Source organism: Tauraco erythrolophus, chromosome 4, assembly GCF_009769465.1.
Source record: "Tauraco erythrolophus isolate bTauEry1 chromosome 4, bTauEry1.pri, whole genome shotgun sequence".
NCBI lineage: Eukaryota > Metazoa > Chordata > Aves > Musophagiformes > Musophagidae > Tauraco > Tauraco erythrolophus.
This window is the reverse complement of record NC_141468.1, coordinates 27320032-27344979: the sequence shown is the minus strand read 5'-3', so window position 1 is coordinate 27344979 and position 24948 is coordinate 27320032. Positions and strand designations below refer to the sequence as shown.

General features: G+C 43.5%; 1 protein-coding gene across 1 annotated transcript; it reads left to right on the top strand.

Moving 5' to 3' along the window:
• Positions 1 to 11663: 11663 nt before the first annotated feature.
• WNT16 (Wnt family member 16) lies at positions 11664 to 22699 on the top strand. The gene is made up of 4 exons (XM_086610111.1): positions 11664 to 11752; positions 11845 to 12098; positions 14094 to 14380; positions 22235 to 22699. Exons 1-4 carry the CDS (start codon positions 11664 to 11666, stop codon positions 22697 to 22699), a joined length of 1095 nt encoding a protein of 364 aa, XP_086466237.1.
• The last annotated feature ends 2249 nt before the right edge of the window (positions 22700 to 24948 follow it).

Below are 24948 nucleotides of genomic sequence, written 5' to 3'. Positions count from 1 at the left end.
TCTAGACCTCTTCCTCCAATTGTTCACATTTTAATTTGAAAAGATCCCCAAAAAGGGCTTCCAGATGGCCAGAAAATGACAAACCTATGAAGCCCAAAATTCTTTAGATTTGTTCATGCTTTACCTGGATGCACACAGTGCTCTGTATGAACATGATTGCATGCAAGAAATTTATGGGCTCTCCTGGCTCATCTTGATGAGTTCTGTGAAGAAATAATTCCTATTCTATTACAAAAGCATTCCTAACCTTTTCCTTTTCCTGCCTTTCATTGAATATTCCTTTGTAAAATCTTTCAGTCTTTCTTTACCACTTCCATCATTTCGCCTTACTTATTAAGGAGTTCCACACTCTCCGTCTCGCCCTTCCCTTGTCTGTGAACAGTTGATCGAGTTCGTTTTTCCAGTCTCCACTCACCACCTTAGCCTGCTGACTAGTGTTCAGTCCTCAGCTGGTGAAGGTGTGATTTCCACCAGCTTTATTTTGGTAGACGAGTGGCGAAGGGTTTGTGAGTGAGTCAGTGTGCCTCTGTGCTGCAGCCACATTCATAAGGATTACAGACTATCTTGCCAGCAAACAGAAGGGGTAAGTTGCACAGTTTGTTTCCTCAGAAGGTCACCACGAGCTGTGCAGCCAACTTCCTTCACATCTCAGTCAGCCTCTGGACTCAGCATGCCTCTCCTGAGCTAAGACTCCTTGTGTTTACAACTGGGGTCCACTGGGTGACTAAAATCTGTTGGAAGGAAAAGTTATGAGAAGATGAATATTAAAGCAAGGTGGGAATGCATTTCAGCTTTCCATGTTCTTTTATATAACCCATCTCTTCCTTCGTCTCCCTTGTTTTTTTCGCCAGTAAATGAATTTCATCAAATTTCTGTCTTTGTAGAAATGCGTCCTACCTACACTTTTGTCTTCCATCCCCTGTGCCTGTATAGGTGAAATTACACGGTGTGTTTACACAGCCGTATCTTCCTTTTTAGTTGGTCCTAATGTAGTATCAGTGTACTAAAGGAAGGAAAGTTTTGAGTTGTTGAGATGGAGAGCCCTGATTTAAGTAGGTGGAGCTGTAATCTTGTAACGTAGCAGATTCAGGATTTTTGTGAGTAAACTGCACCAACTCTCACACTCACACGTGCATAAGTGGTCTCAGGAGTCTTATTTTAAAGCAGCCTACCTTGTAACACATCACCTCACCATACAGCTTTAAGCATCTTAAAGCTTACTTCTATAAAAAAGTCATTTCCATAGCTCCTGGCCACTTTCTGAAACTCACAGATTCTGCAACTAGGGAGTAGTTTACATTTGAATCATTTTTTTTAAATGAGTTTGCTTCTTTTTGTAAGGGAGGTAAATTTAAAGTTAATATGCATATATATATATAGCCACAAATAATACAATTAAACTTTGTCCTCCAATATTTCTGCAGGGGTCTGATCCAGTAGACACTTACTCTGAAGTTTATATGATGTAAGTATAGTCTGATATAGTTTGATTCAGCAGACGTTTATTTTTCTAATCTATACTGTACAGATAGTGCCATTTATTCCTTGAAAATAGTCACATTTATAAAATGGAGACCATATGGAGTATTTGCAAGCTCTGGGGTTTTTTTTATAACCAGATATGATAATATGTTCCTCTGCCTTTTGAATATATATGATTCACTTAATTTTTTGTAGTTAGGCTCCCCTTCTGGAAGTGGAGGGTGTCCCTGCCCATGGCAGAGGGGTTGGAACTAGATGATCTTTGAGATCCCTTCCAACCCTAACCATTTTCTCTGCTCATGGCAGGAGGGTTGGAACTAGATGATCTTTGAGGTCCCTTCCAACCCTAACCATTCTATAATTCTATGATTCTATGATTCTAACTGTGCTGCATTAGTTTTTGTCATTGTCAGTTTCTGTAACGGTACAAGTCATCTTTATTGGTAAAGATAAGTGAAAATTATTTACTCTCTGTTCTTCAAATTCAGTTTATATTTTTGTTTCTTTGTCAGTATATTTTTACCTCTCACTTTTTACATTTACCAGAAGTATAACATTAACAAAGACATTACTGGCAATGCTAACAAAAGCATTTTCAATCTTAAATGTAAAAATAAAAATAATGCATCAGTGCTTCAAAACCTTGATAATATAAAATTTGTAACAGCTACAATAAACCAAAATATACTGAGTTTTCTTTCACATATTTTTGCACCTGAGTCACACACTGAAGCTTCTCTACAATCATGAAAGCTTTTAATCACATTTCCATTGTGTCGTACTTCAAAACACGAGCCAATGATCACCAAGTCAGTCTGCAAACCTTTCATCTTTCCTATTGAATCACTTATATTATTGGCCAGAAGACTACGATACCCTGGGCAGTCTGAGGATTAGATAGACCAGAAGTGCACAGAGACACTGGATTTGCATGCTAACCAAGTCAGCTTTCTGAGAATAAAAATAGAAAGCCCGTATCACTTTCCTCCCCTTTGCTCCAACAGATATGAAAGAAGGGTAACAAGCCTTGGAAAACACAAGATGAGGTGAAAATAGTGATAGTCATTTCCAGAAAACAGGCTCATTTTCCCTTCTTTTTTTGGTGTTGGACCAGGCCTGTTGTATATCATCATGATGTTTGTCCATGAATGAATGGACTCTCCCGGGACCCTTGCAGATAACACTCCCCAGGGTGCGGCTCGAGAAAGTGTATGTTCCATTAAAACACAGATAATGGGATGTCTGACACTGGAAAGCAATTCTGAGTAATCATATAAAGCTTACACTCAAATTTCATTATCCACATGTATTTCCCAATCGCTTCTCAAAAAATAGCCATAGATATAAAAAAATACGACAGTAATGAAGCACCTTTTAGGCTCTCACACACGAAAGTACCGAGCACAGCTGGGGCAGAGTGATGAAGCAAATTCTACTGCGACTGCTGAGGATACTTAGGAAATAAAATAGATTGATATTTACACAAATGAGAAATCAAAGGACTTGATCGTCCTGCCTGTTGTCCTTCACTACCCAAAGGGCAGGAAAACTTTGGATCACAAGATAATAGAATTTTCTGAGCAACAACGAGGGTTGAAAACATTTGCCATGAGCGTATTGGAACTATATAAATATGGCTAATTTCTAGACAGAAGTCATTAACTTGGTGTTGAGGCTGTAAATAAATTGTTCATTCAAGAGGGAAACTTAATACTGTGTGCGCTATTAAAACCAGATATTTATGGCACTGCAGCACTTAATTTTACAGCTGTGTTTGTGAGCTCCTTTATGCTTCATCTGGGGAATCTTTCACATACTGCAGGAACTACAACGGGTAAGAGATCTCAGCCCTCCGACAGCAGTCCTGTCTCTGCAGAACAGGTGAGGGAGTGACGAATTTCCCATCTCCACTGTTGGGATCAGGATTAGCCATCACACTTTGCAGGGGCTGAGACTCTTCCTTCAGAGCTGCTGGTATTTATGGAGTCCTGGCATCACCCTGACCCTCCAGGGAAACATGGGACCACATACCTCCTGCTTGCCTCTCCTAGGAAAGCCTAAATGGCTGTACTAGCTCATGAAAGGGGTCAGGGTGGAGGGTGCCTTGCCCTACTCTCCGGGATGAATCCCAAAGCATATTTATTACCGCCCATGACGTGCTAAGGGACACTTCCCTCTGCTCACATGAGTAGAGGAAATTGTAGATGCTCAGGCTCCGCGCTGACCCCATTTTCACTGGTGGCCACTGGAGATTTTCGCAGCTGTTGAACCGCTCAAACATCTCAAAAGACAAGAGTCAAAGTAAGTTTTCAAATGAATAATGATTAGGACAATAAGAAACTACCTGTGGGAAGGTCATAAAAACACAAAAAACATCCCCAAACAACCTAAACATTCCCTTTTCTCCCCACTGGCCTTAACTTTCGCATGATTTAGGTCTATGCTATTACAAGGTTGCTGAGATGTCAAACCCCAGCTACTTTGATAACTTGCCAGTTAAACAGAGAGCTCAATTAGTTGGGGACAGCCTAAACCCTGTAGACTTTGGCATCTTGCCTGCGGCTACACACATTTTAAACCACAACCACCCTGCCTTGTGCAACAGTGGATAAATATCACAGCTGCAGGGATATAAGTGGGGTAAGATTTCTGAAGCTGAAAGACTCTCTGTGACAACAGTGCTAAAAGGTTTAAGTGGGTTCAAATACTCCGCTGTGCCAGGCACAGTCAAAAAAAAAACATGTTGGAAAAAGAAAGGAGGGAATCACTAAGGAGAGGAAATAAGAAGGTAGCTCAAGAAATAAGTAACATATAACGCTGATTTAACAAGATTAAGTAAGAATCAATGAAGGACTTGATGTTCATCAGCTAACCCAATCAAAGATTTTGGAAGTGATATAAAACCTGCTAGTTCAAAACAACATGTAACGATTTGACATCAAAGTGAACATTTATGAAGGGACAGATTACCCTCTTACTAGAGAGTTTCTTGCACTTTCATTTTTAAGATCTACTGTGCTCATTATCAGTGAAGAAATGTAATTTTACATGGGCCTGGGATTACCCAGAACATAACTCTACGGGTTTTTTTTAATATTTTATTTTTATCAATCAGAAAGTGCCAAGTGGGAAAGAGGCAAGACACGAAGCAAGATTATTTAAATTCTAATGGAAAAATGCTGAGACAGAAAAGATGAATTAATGTGCTGAAATTAGTGAGATCGTTGAAATTAGGAGAAAGGATGGGTAATGAATGATCTGAATCCCATGACTGGGATTTTTAAAACGTTGTCATGTAACTTGAAAGACTATTAACTTGAAAAATTAGGCCATTCATTCTTTGCTGTCACCACCACATTGCAAGTAATAAGTGACTACAAGCATCCTGTGGTTGTTGACACAGCACCATTCCCTACCATTACTCCCTAAGGTTCCTCCTTTTGCAACTGGCCTTCTAGGTAAATTCACATATATGATGCAAGTAGTCCAATGACTGGATCGAATGCTTTAAGGATTAGGCACACATCCATACCTTGATTAATGAGAATATAATAAATTAAGTACCAGCTTTGTGTTATGACAGTTACAGAGTAGATTCTTCTATCATTATACTCTCTTAAAAATAACTCATTAGAAATGGAATTAACAATGAAAAACTGAGATCCTAGGCATGGTTTTGATAATAATGTGCCATCTCACACAAGCAAATTCGATTTCTCTCTGAATCTCTGTTCTCTCATCACAGGGTGGCAATAGTTCTGTACACGTGAATCATGTCACTGTTATGAGATATAACAAAATTATTGCTATAAAAGAGTTGTGTGAAAAGTCTTATTGCAAATTAGCAGCTGGGGCAGGAATATGAACTGAGTTGCAGACAGCACTGCTCTGAGAGGAACAGCTTCCCCTCCTTCCTCTACCAGTTGTATACTTAAAATACACTGACCTCCACATGAGCATTCCATACACGCAATGAATGTGTGTGTGAACACACACACGTGCACACACATGGAGTATCTTACCCTCCTTATCTCAGGAACTTCTGTATAGAGCTTCCACGTACAGCAACAAAGCAGTGGTGTTAACTTTCAGGGAAGTCTGCTTTGAAAACTAAAGAAGGGATACTTCCAGACTTCCCCTCTCCACTGAAGTCACTTGGGTTCTTCTATACATTTGAGCTACAACTTTCGCCAAATGTCATAACTACCTCCTAGAAGTGCTACGACACCAGCCAGCAGCACCAATCCTCCTCTAATCTCATACGCTTTATCTATAAAATACAAAGTTTAAATAACGCTGCTTTAAGTACAAAGTAAAATGTTACGCAAATTTTACATCAGTGAAAGATTTCATTCTTCATAATATCATGTCTTCTAGAGCGTTTCTCATCCTCCTCAAAACAACCAGGGAAATTCACTGATGGCATACGGGTGCACTGTTATCAAATACAATTTTAGTATTTATTTTAATTTTTAATAGTAATTAGGACGTGGGTGAAATCAGAATTAAAAAGGGGATTTTTTCCCACATCTTTGACTCCCCTCTTATTTATGCTTTGAAGCCTTATCAGCATTCCCTTGACACATTTTATTTAATATTGGTATGCCAAAAACGTCTCTCTGGAGTAACTCTAAAAAATATCTACCTTTAGACTGTCCATGTCAGAATTTGCCAGCAGTGCTTCAGAAAAAACAGTGCCTACTTCCAGGATCCCTCAAAATCTAAGATCTCAAGCGCTCATGTAAATATTGGCAAGTCCAGGACACTGTTTCCAGATTTGTGACCACAAGGAACAGCAGACTCCAAAGTCCTCTCTTTCTAAGCCCTGGCTTTCTGGCAGCACATCATCAATAGACATCTAGGAGATCTGCTCAGTAATTGCTTCAGCAACTGTCTGGAGTTATGGGCTCCAGAAAACTTACTTAGAGGCTATACTAGTTTTTTTCTGGATTTTCTACTATCTGCTGGACCTTATCAAGGGCCCAAGACTTGTCTGCTGAGACACCAGCTCGTAGAGAGATGTTGCAGTGTAAGGGGCCACCATACCAAGAGTGTAAGGAGCCCTGGTCTGAGGTCTGGAGTCTCACTGCACACCTCTCCTCATGTCCTTTCTCGATGTGGGTACAGTACTCTCACAGCCCCCACAGTGCAACAGTTCTGCTTAGGTACCGCTGTTTGCAGGGGAGCGGGATGTGAGCATAGGTTTTGCCTCCAGCCTTTCCCGGCTGCCGCAGTGCGGTGGCTCATGCAATAGCACTGCCTGCAGGCCAGGGAGGAAGGGAGTGGGGGCAGAGAAAAGTGTCGTGGTTTAGACTGGCTGGCAACTAAATACCACACAGCCGCTCACTCACCCTCCCCCACCCCCAGGGGATGAGGAAGAGAATTAGAAGGGAAAAGAGAAGGAGATTGGTGGCTTGAGATAATAACAATTTAATAATAACAATAATATATGGATATAATAATAATAATTACAAACAAGTGATGCACAGTGTAATTACTCACCACCCAGTGACCAACACCTGTCCCATCCCAGTAAACAATTCTGAAACAGCTATGTCCTGACATCGCAATCCCAGATGAGCGAGAGGCCCAAAAACAGAGCAAGGGAGTGAGAGAGACAGCACTCCAAGAGTCCCAGAAGAGCAAAGGCCCTTCTTTCTGGCTGACCCCCATTTTCATACTGGGCATGACACTGCATGATATGGAATACTTCACTGGCCAGTTTGGCCCTCAATCCTAAGTCTCAGTTCAAACTATAAGGGGACTTGTGGACCCCTCGTCCCGGACATGCTCCCCCCTATCCTGTTGTGCTCCTGCACACTGGCAAGAACACAGGAAGCTGAAAGGTCCTTGAGGTCTCAGCGCCAACTATAAACATCAGTGCGCTATCAGCATTCTTCTCAGAGCGACTCCCCGACTAAAACCAGAACACAGAGCTCTTCCAGCTGCTAAAAAGAAGCACTAACTTCGTCCCAGTTGAAACCAGGACAAGAGGCACGGGATGGCTGGGCTGGGTCTGGCTTCAAAAGGCGCACACCCGGTTTGCAGAGGCTGCAGTATGGTGCTGTGGATCCCCAGTAACCCTGCAGCACTAGAGCTGCGTGCGGAGAGCTGAGGCACCACCGCGCTGTCTGGGTACTGCCCCGCACTCGTGGCTGGTCAGTGAGCACATCCCGGCAATCCACAGCTGCTGACCCAGCAGCAGGGACCTTTGCACTTCCTTCAACGCCCTGCTGGCACGTGATCTCTGGAAACAGCCTGGGTGCTGCTCTCCTGGGAAGAGTTTGTCACAGCCAGCACATGCAAATCTTCATGCCAGCACCTAGCGTGGACACTGTTCCCGTTTCTTCGATGCAAAGACTCAGCACGTCTGTGGTTCCCAGGGCTGATGGGCGCCATCGTGCAGCCAAGCACTGAGGCGGATGGAAAGCGCGTTTGCTGCATCAGAAGTATAGAACCTGTGCTTGGTCGCCAAACGTGATAAATTTCATACCTGAAGGCATAACCTGATTTAAAGAACATGGGAGATTTTTCTGTTTGGAAGGCAGGTTTATCTCTGCTTAGTTTTTGAAGATAAGAGGATACTGCCCTCCTTGGTCAGTAAAGCCCTTATGTATAGGAGGGATAAGGCAGTCTGCCATGTTGTATTCACGTCTTTGCTGAGCACCAGAAGTTTCAGGAGAAAGAAAATAGTTTGAACAAAGCTTTTGTGTGTCCTAAACAAGTCACCACCACAAGTGGTGACTTGTTTAGGACAAGTTAACTTGGTATGTGCTTGCATCTAGGAAATAAGATGACAGACCTTGATTATAGCAAGAGCATTAGCCACCAAATTTTTAAAGACATAATTGGTCTATCTCTGAAGCAAATTATCTGTCAAGCAATCTGCTTATTCACACAGACTCTGCACAACAGAGTATTTTTTCTTATCTAACCGTGAATCAAATATATATATATCCGTAATGTCAAGATCACATTAATCTTCATTAAACAGTAAATTAGTAAAGGTCCAGTCAGGAAATACCACTCAGCTTTCCTTTTTTTTTTTTTTCTTTTAAAAACATCTTCTTTTTTAAATAGAAAAATGTGGGCGTTCCAGTATGAATAGGCACAGATAGCCTCACTTTGGCCAGAAAAAGTAAGATAAGCAGTAAGCCTAATTTATCTTCCCTGATTTATAGTAAATTTCAATCACTGAAGCTTGGTATTTGACCTTGGCTGGGATTCTGGTTCATTGTCTCTGCATCACACTCATATCGCTGTCTGTCGTGGAGTGAATGGTTTCCCAGCATAGAGGGCTCTGAAGCACCAGTGAGTTGGAATTAACAGACTTTAGAAACATTCAGCAAATTTCAATATATTTTGGTAGATCCGCAAAGTATTTCCAGATAGTGTCTTTTTTCAGGTTTGCAAAGCACATAACTTGCAAAGTAATTTGTTTGCCCTTCCCTTCCTAGTAGCCAACTGGCCTACATGCAGATGCATAGCTCGTGACTAACAGAAATACTCCTGTATGTGCTGCTTTTGGCCAGGGAGGAGAGTATTGCTGAAGGAAATAAAAAACAGAGATGGTGTAAATGGCAGATGGGAAACTGAAAGGCAGGAGAAGGGCAGAGGCTGGAGGATCTGGTGGGATCAGAAAGGAGGTGCAGGGGCTGAGGGCAATGGGGAGTGGTGCTAAGGGAAACAGATGGGAAGAGAGGTAGATGGGCTATTAGGACACAAATACATAGCAATCCAAACTTCTTTAAATCAGATGGTGATGGAAAAATGTGGTTTGCTTCCAGTCAGTGCTAGAGACAGAACAGGACGATCTCAAGAAGTCCCTTGCAATTTATACTATATATTTTAGCATCAGCCCTCCAAATTGCAACTGTTTCACTTTACACAAGTGTATAAGATCAGAGGGTTTTCCTAATTACTTAATGGTTATTGTAGTGAAAAAATTTAGACAAAATCAGATCCTGGCATATAGGAACCCAACAGAGAGATAGTTTATTTATGGTATCCTGCATTAAATATGCTACAAATAGGATTGGAAATTTTTAATCTTATTTTTTCCTAATTTAAATCTTACATTGTTATTATCATAAAAGATTCTGCAGCTTCTAGAGAAAAAAACACATAAGAATTTAGGACCAAAAGCTCCGTACTAATAAAAATAAATAAATAAATAAATAAATAAATAAATAAATAAATAAATAAATAAATAAATAAATAAATAAATAAATAGAAACCCACCAAACCAAAACCAAACAAACCACAGAGAAGAATCCTGTTAAAAGAACTGGCAGGAAAAACTCATTTCAGAGTGGATGATACAGGCATATAGTACATAAGAAATACAGGGCTGCTAGATCAGGGTTTTGAACTAACCTTAGTAGGTGGAGCCAGGAAGCAGCAATGAGGATAAAATGAACCATGTGTCCTGGAATAATTAGATAATTCTCTGACACAGCCCACACAGTTTTGGCTGGTTCAGGCCTGTTTCATGGCCAGGTCCCTGTGTTCCGATGTTGTACTCCATCCATTTCCCTCACTCTGGTCTAAGTTCTCTGCAACCACAAGCAGATGTTCTGCAGGCTAAAATTCAGAACAGAGAAAACAATCCATATCGGAAGGCTTAAATAGCTCACGGGGTCATAAGTCATCTGCCCAGAACTGGCAACGCTTTGGAGACCCTTTAAGGGCAGGCAAATGAGCACAAAATAGGAAGGAGATATAGTTTTGTTGATCAAAATGTACTACAGCCTACTCTCTTTAAAATATCTCAGCACATCCATGGGGAAAAAGGCGGGGGAACACCACATTTATGGGATTATTTCTCAACATGTCGTACTCTTAAAAATGTACATCTGTCATTTGAGATGAATTATTGTACTCTTCACTTGGAGCTGTTGTCAGTCAACAAGAGCTATTTTGCTAATTTACAACTGTGTCAAATCAAAGCCTTTTACAAAGCTGCCATTTTATCCAGATTATTTTTACTGCAGGTGTTTCACTTACACAGAAGGAAGCAGCAACACGTTGGGATCAAAGAGGACTGGAGAGGGACTTTTTACAAGGGTGTGTAGTGATAGGACAAGGGGCAACGTATTTAAACTGAAAGAGGGCAGATTTAGGTTAGATATAAGAAAGAAATTCTTTACATCGAGGGTGGTGAGGTACTGGAACAGGTTGCCCAGAGAAGTTGTGGATGCCCCATCCCTGCAGGTGTTCAAGGCCAGGTTGGATGAGGCTTTGGGTAACCTGGTGTAGTGGAGGATTTCCCTGCCCATGGCAGGGGGTTGGAACTAGATGATCTTTGAGGTCCCTTCCAACCCTAACGATTCTATGATTCTATGATTCTATGACTTGAAAGTCCAGAGTGCCAAGACCAGCTCTTCATCAGGTGCTAGCTGACTCATTGGTTTTTAATGTCTAAAATAAGCAACTAACAGGTATTAAGGTAGTAGTCGATAAGAAAGTCTCACTGGAGTTAAGAGGAGCGGGCAAATGCTGTCCTACTGATCACTGATGGTGGCTCTGGAGCCAGTTAGTTAATACCACTAAAGCATTAGAAAATTTGAACAAAAAGTGCAGGGCATGTTATGATTTATTAACATCAGTATTTTGTGCCTTCTCTTCTTTCTGTGGATGAAATAACCTCAGACCTACAGGTTCCTCTGGCTGCAGCCCCACTCCGTCGGGCCCGGACCCCCCGCCGGCACCCCTCGAAGCCGCTCTCAGCGCTTCGCATCCCACAGGAAAAGCGGCAGCACCGCAGAGGGGCTGCTGAGCAGCTGCACCGCTCCCGGTCCCGGCCGCGGCACGGTGCGGAGCGGTGCGCTCCCCCCGCGCTCCCGGCCCGCCCCGGCCCGCCCCGGCCCCCGGGCGGCCAATGCGCGGCCAGGGGAGGCAGCGCCGGGGCCGGAGCCGGGGAAAACATCAAACTCAACTTTCTCACCTTGAAGGGAACCAAGCGCTCCCAATGCTTCCCCTCCTGGCGCCCTCCCCGCCAGCCCATCCTCCCCGGCAGGGCCCTCCGACGGCCCGGGCTTCCCCCGCCAGCAGTCCCCTGCCCCCGGAGGAGGAGAGATCCGAATAGGGGGGCGCCACTGGCGACCGTCCCCCTCGGTCCCTGCTGCCCGGGGGGCCGGGCGGCGGGCAGCGGCGGCGCGGCGGGGCTCGATGCGGCGGCCATGGGGCGCGGCCCCCCCCTCGGACCGTGCCTGCTGCGGGCAGCGCTGCTGCTCGCCCTCTGCCCCGCCGCCGCCGGCGGCACCTGGATGTGAGTAGCCGGGCGCGGGAGGGAGGGCTGCGCGGAGCCCGTCTCCTCGTGTCCGCCGGGGCCCGGCGCTGACGGGGGGGCTGCTTCTGCAGGTGGCTGGGCATCGCGGCCGCCGGCGGGCCGGAGAAGCCGGGCTGCTCCAGCCCGCCGCTGAGCCGCCGGCAGCAGGACCTGTGCAAGCAGAAGCCGGAGCTGGTGCCCGCCATCCGGGAGGGAGCTCGCCTGGGCCTCCAGGAGTGCCGCAGCCAGTTCCGACACGAGCGCTGGGACTGCCGCCCGCCGCCCGCCGCCCGCCGCGGACCCGCCGCCCCCGTCGCCGCCGCCTTCGGGCACCAGCTCAGCAGCGGTGAGTGTCCTCCCCGACGGGGCCGCTGGCCCGCAGGTGCGCCCCGACGGGGCGGGGAGGGGCGCGGGGCTGCCCCGGTTCTCCTCTTCCCGGAGGAGTGCCGCGGGGGGGGCCGGGGCTGCGGTGGGGCGGGCGCAGGGACCGGCCGTCCCGCGGGCAGAGCCGGGCAGAGGAGTGCCGTCGTGGCGGGCGGTGACCGCATCCGCCCCGGGAGGCTAACATGGGTACACGAAAGGCAGCAAGCAGAGCAAACGTGCCATTGTCTTCCCAAAATTATTGTTGCTTATTGTAATTTTTTGCTTAATACATCCATGGATGACGGTGCCATTAACTGGATCCACTTAACTGTGTTGAAACGTTGTTATTCTTAGACTGATGTTGGGTTTATCCCCTTATGTCATAATTACTAAATGAGTGGGGTAATGACATGTAGTATTTCGAAAAGGTCATTTGATTGCAGGTAAAAATCTGCTCACAGCACCATGTGCAAGGTGAGTTGCTTTAAAATGTATCGTATGTGCTCAGTTAGGCGGTATTGCTCAGCACAGCAAGACCAAGCAGCTTTCCTTGCGTGAACTGATAGTGGAGTTCCTGAAATTTACACTGAAATAGGGACAGTTTGTTTGTATCAAATGCCAGTATCAAAGGTCTTGATCCTGCAAGTTTATTTTGAGCACTCTGCTCAATTTCGGGCTTGCCACTGATGTGAACTGAGGTGTTGTAGTACTACATTTCGTGTTTGTGCAATCTTCACTTCACACTACAACACAGCGGTGAAAAAAACCCAAACCTTAGCTGTGAACATGTAAAATGAGCAATAAAAGGAGATGTGTATTCCAAAAAGGAAAAGAAAAAAAACCAACCAGAGAGTCGTTTACCCTACTATATGTAGCCATATATATTGTACGTTAGTCCTTCTGTCCAATGGGAAGGACTATTCGTGCAGACCCGTACATGACTGGTGCTGCTAACCCACAAAACTTCACTAGTCTGTCCTGTGGAAGTATTTTATGATGGTACCAGCACCACGGACTAATAACAAACAAGAGAAACACACAGGAACTTTCCTGTCTGTGGACAGAAACTTGGGAGACTGGAAATAACACATCGTTTATACAAAGAGTGAAAATTTGTACAGCGAAATTTTAGCTGCAGTTAATGGCCAGTCATTGATTTTCAGTTTGCTCAGAGAGTACACCTTGCTCAACACGGTTTAAAAATCTGTGCCTTGTTATACCAGAAGTCTCAGAGAACAGAACTGGCTTAAGAGGCCCAGGCAGGTCCCTCCATGATTCTTCTGAGATACAGTATAACAGTTAAAGGCTTTTCATACTGCTGTCTTTCCCATGGCCAGCTTATTCTAGGAAAAGCAAATGGCCTAAATATACTTGTGCCATCCTGATTTATGCCTGGTTTAAGATTCTTGGGGCTGTTTGCAACCTTTGTGAATGAAAACAACCTCAATGTTTGCTAAATTTAGCATGAGGTAAGTTCTGGCACTGTACCAAAGTAGTCCGGGATCGTGACAGCTTCAAGTTCCTTCTCCGAGATCTGAACTAACCTTTTCTTCTTCTTCAAATCAATATGAATAGTGAAAAAACAGAGTGGAGAGTAAGGGGTCTGGGGTGTGGTATGTTTGGGGTTCTATTTTTTTTTTTTATTATTATTATTAAAACTTAATTGGCTTGAAAGTTTCTCTGGCAAATAAAGTTCCCAACCAGGTTTAGAAAGGAGTTACCAAAAATCGCATAGTACGAGCAGCCAGAAACGACACCATTAATAGCACGGTTATATGAAGAGGCCCTGAAGTGTTTTTTGGATGTGAATATCCACTGCTTTAGACAAGTTACCTCTGCAGACCAAGCTGTGCTGACGTTAAACTTGTAACTGTTTCTTTTTAATAATAGCGTGGCTTGTGAAATCCCTTTCTACAGCTCCGCCAGGAAGGTCACCGGAGAGAGCTGCGAAGTAACATATCCGTGCCTTGCTTTGTAGGCACGAAGGAGACCGCGTTCATATACGCGGTGACGTCGGCGGGCCTCGTGCACTCGGTGACGCGATCGTGCAGCGCAGGAAACATGACCGAGTGCTCCTGCGACACGAACCTGCGGCACGGGGGCTCGGCCAGCGAGGGCTGGCACTGGGGTGGCTGCTCTGATGATATCCACTACGGAATGTCGTTCAGCAGAAAGTTCCTGGATGTGCCCGTTAAGAATGTGACGGGCAAGAGCGGGAGCGGGCTGGCGGCGATGAACCTGCACAACAACGAGGCCGGGAGGCAGGTACGTGCCACCGTTCAGAAACGGCAGCGGTTGCTTGTTCGCCTTCAGGGACAAAATGACATCAACCAGACGAGGCCTGTCCTTGACTGCAGGTACAGACGGGGCCAGTGGTGAGAGCAGCGCTGACATCGCCGAGGCAAACATCTACAAACTCGGCATCAGAGCTGGTTTTAAGTAACTAACTAACTAAGCTCCACCAGTTACAATAAAATCCACAAAATACGAATTAGATCTGGAACGCTTGTCAGAGTTATCTTAAATAGATAGTTGATGTTATGTAGCAATCTTGAAATATTTTTGTTATCAGCTTAAATCATTAGGAGTTTTTTCACTGCTTATTCTGTTATTATCGTGACCCACGTTTTTGATTCTCTCCAATACTGAATGAGCAGGCAGGCTGGACGCGAGGCATCGTTACCCATCCACAGTCGGGGCTCCGCAGCTGAGAGCAGAGGTCTAAAATTGTTCAGAGAGGAAATCAAGAGTTAACCTTTTCTTTTAGAAGATGGCATGGAAATGACACCCGTATTTTAAAGCAGCCCAACGGTTAGGGCACCCGTCAGAGAAGTAAGAGGAGACTTCGGATAACTTTTTCAGCCCGAAGGACTTCAGACCCACAGTTGCAGAGGAAATGTGTGTGTGGGTGTGTGACATTGGGTCCTCCTGTCCTGTTCTGCAGGGGATGATACGTGGGGGCAGAAACAGCCAATATAGGGAGATGTGAGTCTGTAGGCAAGTGCTTGGGACTTACATCTGGAATGGCAGAGACTTGAATTTTGGTTCTTGCCTTAAAATTACTTTCTTTGCTTTACCTTGGAGTTTTTAACTTTGTGTTTAATGGCTCTCTCTGGTCCCATAATACTTTAAATCTGTTCTGCTCAGTGACACAGCTATAACTAAAGAAAAGAAATGGAGACCCTCTGGTTTTGACTACACATATTGATGGACTCCATTGTAACTCAACAATTTCCTGTAGCCAGAAGCAACGTCAGTTGATTTTACTGGAAACAACTTTCCCATCTGCCATAGATGCAGAATAGCCACAGTACGCCATCGTAAGAGCCATAGTGGTATCATTGCAAACTATTTTAATTTAAACTTGTTTTTACAGTTTACAAGGTAATATATGTTACTTAGTGAAGTTATATAGTTGGGAAACCAGAAAATCTTTCAGGAAAACAGACCCGTTTCAGGACTGAAGTAGAAGAAGCAAAGTTTAAACCTAAGTAGATGCTGAGAACGGTTACTGTGAATTTAATTAGATGCCAGTGAGCTAAATCATCTCCAAGGAAAGGTGGTTGGTGTTGTGTAGTAGCGGATGTTAATAAGAGGAACAGAAAATTAAGTGATTATTTAGTTAAGGTAGGAGATTATAATCTCCATAAAATTATCTCTCTTAATTTCATGATTTTTAATATACAGTACAGATATGAATTTTTCTTTTAATACTCATGTTTGTCCTTAGACAGTGCATTTTCTCAGATTAGGGTGACAGTAGAAGTGTAGGGAAGAATACTGCAAGGCTCCAGAGGAACTTCAAAGAGAAAGAGATGTGATTTCTGTGTTTAGCTGGCAGCGACACAGGTCTTCTCTTTGATACCCTGTTCTTTTGTCTGCCTTCACCTTCATGTTAGCAGCAGCAGTAGCTTGCTGTCCTTTTGTCTTCAGTGACAGTGTTCACTTATGGTCTTCCCATACCATCCTTGTGCTCATCACTCATTGCTGCAGGTGTGACAGCACAACTGTCTGGGGTCTTGTGCTGTGAACTGTACCAAGGAACTGTTCAGTTTAAAAAAAAAAAAAACAACAACAACAAAACCACACAGCCTAGAAGAGAAACTTTTTTTTGATGTCACTTTCTTTAAGTTGGATCAGTTCCCTGATCTCATCCACAGTGGTCACACAGACAGTTGGGCCACCTATGTCGTGGGGACAGGACTGACTGGCAAAGGGGAAGAGTGCATTCAGCTGAAGATAACAAATTTTCAGACAGTGATCTAGGAGACAAGGAGTTGGAGGATGCGGTTAAGCGAGTCTTCATTTTCCATGAATACTATTTTTGACAGGATCCAAGTTATCTTAGATGTCAAGAAAATATAATCGATTCTAAGTCTTACTGTATGTAACTTCATGAAACCAGTTTCAGACTAGGCTGTCAGTCTCCGGGAATGCAGCAGAATCTGGCCCAACAGGATCCATTAGGTCCTGAGGACCTTTCAGCGTTTCAGGCTTTTCACGATGCTGAGCTCTCCAACACGGCTCTCAAAGGATGCTGTCACAGGCTTATTTGGTGCCCACAACACAGATGCTCATTCCTTTTCCAAGACAGTTTCTTTTTTAAAAAAAACATTCGTTGCAAGCCTGAAAGGCCAGAAGACCCTTATTTCACTGATTTTGTGTCAATGGTGTATTTGTTGTTCATTATCTTGGAAGAAAATATAGACAGTATTTAGTCAGCTTCTGTGTATAAATATTTTGTAACTTAATGGCAAACTGTAGGATAAAGCAAATATTTTGACGACAGTCTAGAGTGAAAGAGAATGTTTACTGTTGGTACTTGGGATTTCTAGCAGCAATATTAGCTTAAGTTAAGCTTAGCAGAACTATTCATTTTTGTAGTTTCAAAACACTAAACTAGGAGATGCTGGAAAATGTTGACCTTCATGTTTTGAGGCTTACAATAAGGATGTTTTGCAATATATTTTGGTACCTTATGACCTTTTGTAATAAATACTATCACGTTCCTGGTTCTGTGTCTTGCAAGAGGAATCTTCCAGGGACAATACTTCTGTGTTTGTTTGGAGTTACTAATGGAACTGGTATGTGCAGAATTCTCATGTTCCTCTCCCATTTCCATATAAAACGCTATTTTACATTTCTATGTCTCGTAGTTAAATCCAACATATATCAATTTTAAAACAGTAATGATTCTTTGACTGAGTTGTCCACTGTTTAGGATACTAACCTGAACCTCAGAAGATCCAGATTTCATTCCATATTCTGCCACAAGACAAATGTTCATCGTCTTACAGCATTGTAACGTTCAGTGTACTTAGATGTACATACTTGAGTTGGGCACCTCTGTTCCTTATATAAAAAGATGAGGGGACTCAGGCACTATGCGTTGACTATTATTGTATTAGTATTTTTTTACTGACGGAAGAATTCTGTCGGTTTTCCACAGGTAGAAGTCGATTTGATCTGCAGGACTTGTGTTCTCACATTGAAATAGCTTGGCTCATCAGAGAGTTTATTTTTACTGATACTTGTGGGTTGGTAACAGACCCACCAACAGTCTGCAACTGTTCTTAAGCACTTTACCTCTGGTAGGACGTATGCTTGTCTTCATTAATAGTTCTATTAGTTCTAGCAGTAGCTTAAATTAGGCTGTTTGGTTACAGGCATCAGTTCCTATCGCAAAACAAGTACTGGCAGCCCCTGTCTCACACTGAGTACAGTGCCTGCAAACAGAGAGCTTAGCTTGGAGATATTAAGCATTAATTGGCATTAACGGCTATACAAACTGTGATTTCACTGACGCTCTCCTTGGCTGCAGACCAATCTGCTTTCTGCCCATCTGCCTGTTCTAGCCACACGTTCCCACCCCACACCACTCCCTCTGTTAATTGTGTTGCATCAGTGAAAGGAAGTAAATTTAAAATGATCCTTTTTTCCTGTTAATTTTTAACACAGACCAGTGTTCAGCACTGTATCCAGTTCATCACTTAACCCCGCACTCTTGTTGTGCTGGTACCACCAGGGCTGAGAGCAGCGATTGACAATAGGGCCAAGAGGAACTGCTCAAGTGGGCTTGTGGCTCAACACAACACTACTGGGTCCAGCTCCATTCCGCACTGATCGCTTCTCACAAGCAGTCAGTCAGTTTCATGACCAGCCTAAGAAAACTGAAAACCTGCCCCAGCTTGCATAGAAGGACACATCTTTCCACTGCGTTTCTGTGAGTAACAGTGCTCCTCTGAAGTTCTCTATGAAATTTTGTTCCTTGGAGAGAATCCTCTCAAAATTTCAGGAATAACTGAGAAGATTCACGATGTGAATCTAAAGGCTATGGAGTCAGTCTGGAAGTCATGCTCCCAGTAACTTTGTGCATCCCAGTATTTCTGCGCGCTGCTGAGATAGAGGCGTGTGTTGCAGCCAGATCCCACCAGAAGGTTGTGTTGGGTCTATAGGCACCATCTTCGGCTTGCTTGCAAGAAAACAGCAAGAGAAGATTCCTAGTCCCTAAACTTTGCCAGATGTTCAACTATGGGAGTTTATTCACTAAAGTTCACATGGCAGCCTGAGATCCAGCGGCACATTCTGTGATCACCCAAAGCAAGATGTCCACTCCCTGTGCTGGCAGTAGAGGCAACCCAAAATATGTTGGAGTCCAACCAGAAAACTTGGCTATCCTAGCAGCTGGGAAGCAATAGCCCGGGGTCATGCACAATTGTGATGACACCATAAATTATTCTAAAACAGAGTGGATTAGAGCTTCATGTGATGATCCTGAGCAACATAGAATAAAACCACAAATGTTTGTAACTGCTATGGATGTTCTTAGTGCTTCCACACTCACTCACATTTTGCAGTTCTTGCGTTCATCTGATCATCCATACGCTGCTAATATATGCTGCATTTTTATGTTTTGATATCAACGTGAAACTTCAACATCAGTTTCTGCTCCTCTTTAGAAACTCTCTCTTAGTTTTCATTAATTTATCCTCAGAGAAACACTCTGAGTGTCATCTACTGGGCTACTTGCCCACATGGAAGTAACTCACCCTTAGCACCTAGCAGACATGTCCAGTGCTTCCCCTGACAATATCTGGATCCTTCTGCCTCATCCAGATTTTGCTACGCCTGGTTCTAGCAGACTTGGAAGTACATTTCTTTCCTCAAGCCAAATTGTGTTATTTCTTCAGTAGTTAGTACCCTGTCATACTGCAGAGAAAGCAAGGAATACATCTGTAACCTTATAAATCTTATAGCACAATGTGATTTTGATCTCAAACTACTTTGAGATTTTAGTTACTTGCCTTGATAGAAATAACGAATCATTAGAACTTGAAAAATACTATTAAATCCCTTCTGTTTGTAAATTGTGTATAACGTTGACCTTTTGATATCGTATTTCTCTTTTCCTTGATATTTTATTAGGTCATCTGTATTCTAACAAAGACTTTCTGTCCTTGGATTTCAAATTCTCATCTGCCTCAATTACTGTTACATCCTAATGATGCATATTCTGACTATCCAGTGATTTCCTTATTAATAGATTCTTGACATACAGGCACCAGGTCAAGTCTGTCTATCATACAGAAACTAGCCTGTGAAGGAGAGAAGATAAGTATCTATAAGAATTACCACCAGTGGATTTGCCACTGAAAGAGTCCGTGTGCACTCTGGGATGAGGGTCTGCTTGTTCCGATGTTCTTATTTCTTCCAGGATAGGGAAAAATCTCCAATCTGAAAAGAAATCTGCAGCACCTGGAAATATCTCCTGTACTGGTGCATCACTTCACCAGGTTTAATTTGCAAACGCTAATGGCTGCTCTAGGTCAGGGCGTACACCTGCTCTTTCTTGCTAATGGTTCTTTGAATGCGTTGCTTGTTTGGCTTCCACAGTAACCTCTACCGACAAATAGGTCCTGTTCATTCACCAGAGATGTGACTCCAAGCAAGCACTTTAGTCGTGTGTATTTTTAATAATGTTTGTAGAGTTATATGCAAATACCAACTCAGGCTTGTGTCAATATCTTTGGAGCAGAACGTGTCAGGAGGCCTCAACTCCTACTGAAATCAATGGATTTAACCAGCCTGGACTTGTCCCAAACTTCAGTAACCACATTCACCATGATGAAAAGTCCCAGATTAACACATAGGGTAGAAACAGTTCATTTTGTCTGCTCCATGCCTTGACTAGCTCTGAAACTTTGAGGATGGAATTTGTGCTGCCTGAGCCACAAATAAGCAGTTTGGGGCTTGAGTTTATTTCTAGTCCTGCCTAGGGTCAGTAGGGCTTGATAGGATTTCAGGGCTCTGGTCTTACTACATAATCAAGGCTTAGGAACAGGCACAAATGAAACTACTTCCTCAGGGGAAACTAGAAGAGGAGGAGGTTAGATGATAGATTTGTCTTCTGTTTTTTTTGTTTCCTAAGATAGTTTGAGAAAGATGTAGATTGCCAGAGGTTAATATTTGTGAGGACTGTGGCGTAAGTGAAGGTTTAGGGTGAAATTTAGTAAACATCATGAAGTTGAGAGTTTTTTGTCTCTGCCATTTTGTGGGAAATAGTGGTTTCTCCACAGAGGAATAATTTGAATCTGTGTTGGCCCTCCTGCAGGAGAAGTTGCAAAAAAAACTTACGATTTAAAATTCACGCTTTCTGTTACATTTCCCAATTGCCTTGATTGTGGAAATTAAATATGGGGGGAAAGATTGGTAAAATGGAAGATGGTAACGTGGGCTTTCCCTACCATTAACCAACAGCCCGTATGCATCTACAGGATGGCTCCAGAGAGTATGTTAATGGAAAGGTAAAACAAAAGAAAAATAACGATACCTTGTCCTTTTGCTGTATCTGTGCATGCTGTGATTTTTCTATACACTTTTCTAAACTCTCATGTGAGATGTGTCACAAGTCTAATTGTATAATTTTATACTGTGACTATTAGATATTCCAGAAGGAAGTATTATATTGATTGCTGACTATTTGAGTTGTAGTCCCAGATAAAGTAAGTTACTGGTTGTTTACCGATTCTAGTTCTTTGAGGCTTGGTTTCCTATAAACTGAGCCAAAATTCTTGTGTGTTGCAAAAGCTTAACACAGGCTGCAGATTCCCATTTGTGGTCAGACAATTATTGTTCAGCCCAGTGGTTGCATCTGCATGGGCGTGGCAAAGTAGCCCACGTAAGGGTGCTTTAATGTTGGTAATAAACGTGGAAATTTTGCTAAAACATTGAAAGCTATAAAAGTAATGTGAACGCAACTATCAAATTGTGTTAAACAGAGCCATTATGCTCTGTGGAAACACTAGAAACCCATGTTAGTACTAGTATGCCTAAATTACAAGAACAAGGCTTAATCCTGCAAGTGAGAAGCACCTGAGATTTACTCAAGAATACCTTAGTTGAAGATACCTCTGCTGAGCTATTGTAGCTCCTTTGATAGACCTTCTGTGGAGCTCAGAGACATGAGCGTCCTCCTGCCCTTCCAGCACAGGTCTGTACCAAGGCACCTCCAGGCTGTACGCTGAGCTGCTGCGATGCTGAGCCACGCGGGTCCAACAGACACTGCTGTGTGACCCCAAGCTGTTCCCGCGGCCTTAGTTACAGACTGTGTTGTGAATGCTTAGTGATCTTGATGGTAGCTGCAAGGCACCCTTGAAAGATGGCGTAGGTTTGTCCAATAAATGTCTTCTAATGTAGGAATGGTGCTGTTACCTGCCCTGTCCCTCCTTCCCCTCCTGCTGTTCCCCACTAGGGCTGTTTGCATTCCAGTGGTGGGAGGAGTGACACAGGACGTGTTGTTTCAGGTATTTAGGATCCTCCAGAATGAAAAGCCAGCCAGAAATACAAGTTTTCATTATTGTGATTCGATATTGCTACGCTATCGCCATGGCAAAGTCCAAATGCAGAGCACTGCTGAAGATCAGGCTTCTCATAGCGGAGATCAGAGTTGGAAATCTGATTCCTAACATGTATCCTCCTGTGCTCCGGCTTCCCCATCACTGAAATGGCAATGGCAGCCATAATATTAAATACTTCGTGACCTCTGTGTTAACTCATGTCAGGCAGTATTCCTAATGAACAAAAGAGCACATCCAAATGTCGTTCTCTCTTTTCTTTCAGGCTGTAGCAAAGCTGATGTCAGTGGATTGCCGTTGTCACGGTGTTTCTGGGTCCTGTGCTGTGAAAACTTGTTGGAAAACAATGTCCTCCTTTGAGAAGATTGGCAGGTTTTTAAAGGAGAAATATGAAAACAGCATACAAATATCAGACAGACTGAAAAAAAAGCTACGCAGGAAAGAGAAAAGCCAGCGAAAAATACCGATCGGGAAAGAAGACCTGCTGTATGTGAACAAATCGCCCAATTACTGTGTCGAAGACCAAAAATTGGGCATCCCTGGTACTCAGGGAAGGGAATGTAACCGCACCTCGGAGGGATCCGATGGCTGCAACCTCCTCTGCTGCGGGCGTGGGTACAACACCCATGTCGTCCGGCACGTGGAAAGGTGTGAATGCAAGTTTGTCTGGTGCTGCTACGTGCGCTGCCGGAGGTGTGAGACCATGACCGACGTGCACACCTGCAAATAAGCTGAAGTGCAGAAAACACGGCCAAACCATCCCGTGCTCTTTGGTACACACGGCTGCCGCGCTGGCAGCGATTGCTCTTCCCGTGCGGGATTGCAGGGGGGTCAGCCTCAGGGGGAACGGGTATGGCCAAACAACGGGTGACCCAAGCATTTGGTGTGTGAAAGAGCAACTGAGTGAACAGCAGCCCGCATGCAGGGATGGCTCAAATGACAGAAAAGGGCTCCCAGTGACACATTTGAACATGTTACTCCATGAGCAGGGACAGACACTAAACTTTCCAAGTCTTTTATAGCCTCAATGTCCTGAAGATCCATGTGGTCGGTGGGTACAGTGGAGAAAACTCAATATCTCGTTAAGCAGAGACAGAAGAGTTAAGAGGACATGTGAGACACGTTCGATATAATCCTTATGTCTGTATTTTGAAAACTGGGACTAGGTGGATCCGCTAGCTGGTTCATTTCTGCAGGCTTTAGGGGAAAAAAAAAAAAAACTAAGACGGGGAAATGTTCTGTTGTTGACCATGAAGCATTTGCTTTGAGGCCATTCAGAAAGCTGTCTTCTGCAAAATATGCAGAAAAGCCTCTGGTACTGAGAAACACGCGTGACTGCAGAGAGCCGGGCGCTGCCTGGGTGGAAGAGGAGGGTCCATCGGGGTGGAGCAAGCTGTGTCCAGAGTAAAGGAGCTGAAGCACATCTTGATGAACATGAACGGTGTACCAAATAGCAACCTTGGGATTTTTTATAGGTAGTCTTTCAAATGCACAAAGCATAGGTCTGAGGAGGGACAGAAATACAGTTTGGCATTTGAAGGAAATAAAATCCTTCACAGGCATTTCCTTCGTATCTGAACACACAATCTGCGAGTCAGCCGGTCATCACCCCACTGTTGGACTCTGAGCAATAACCTGCCATGTTTGACCATCTCGCTGGTGGTTCACCATCATTTTCACAACTAACAATACAAGATTCAGCCCAAAGAATTCTGCTATAAAGTGAAAGATTTTTTAAAACATTGTTTTCTCTTGTAGAAGCAGCTGCTAGAACTTTTCATTAGGTTGCATTCTAAGTAAGTTCAATGCACAACATAATTTATGGATTGGCTTACACCACTAAAATATTTAAACTGTTATTGATAACATTTTCTCCCCCTCCCTGTTGGCTCAGTTTTATTTTACATCTGTGAAAGGTTGTTTATTTTTATGCAGTGATTTAATGCCTGGCTTAAAAAGAATCATGTGAAAGGATTTGTGTTGTTTAAATGTGCAAAGAGCTATTTTTGATAAGACAAGAAAGTTTATATTTTGTAAATATTTAAATTATGCAAGTTATGTAAAAGGTTTCCAAAACTAATGTGATAAGATTACAGCCTTTGACATTTGTTGGTTAGATATTTGTTACTATTGTAGTAGCCTTTAATTGATTTTTATTTGCATGTGCAAGGGGAAATTAGTCAGAGAATTATGTAAATGTTCTTTTTTTTTTTTTACCATCAGGGTGGTTATAACTATTGCAGTTAATACACATTGATGAGAAACACTTAATATAATTTTCTAAATGACTAGTTAATTAATTCTCTGTATACTTTTTTTATTCTTTTGAATCCATTTTGCAAGTAGTGAAACCCCAGCTCCAGTGGTAAGTGCACAACTCCCACTGACATCAAGGGGACTTGCAAGGGTTTGCAATTCCTTAACTCGTTCCACGCCAACAGTTGGTTTTTAGAAAGAAATCATCTTAGACAATTTGGTTGAGGCTTTCAAAGTTACTTTCAGGAATTAATTCTCTAGATGTCAGTTATTTTCCCATGAAATGATGACCAGATTCCCTGCCACTCTTTATCGGATGTGTAGGTCAGGAGGAAGCAAACAAGATCTTCTGTGTTGTGGTACTTCACTGCCTTATGTGGAGTATCTTAGGAACATCAGTTCAGCAACCAAGAAGTCCTTTATCTGCTGGTTCTTTCTGGACCTTCCCTCCACATTTGGCCAGTCTGTCTCCATTGACCTAGCCAGATAATTATCCTGAGGCCACAAAATCTGCTGTCTATGGGAAGGGTGCTCAGCGTGCCAGTCCCCATCGCAGGAGGATTCAACACCCTCCCTGTCAAAACTTGGATGGGGAGGACACATCCTGGTGGAAGACCCTGAAGTTGTGGGTCCCAGGTTGTTCCCATCTTCCAGCAATGAACGTAACACCACAGATTCCACAGGCTGTGCCACAGCACCTATGGCAGCATGAATGGGATACAC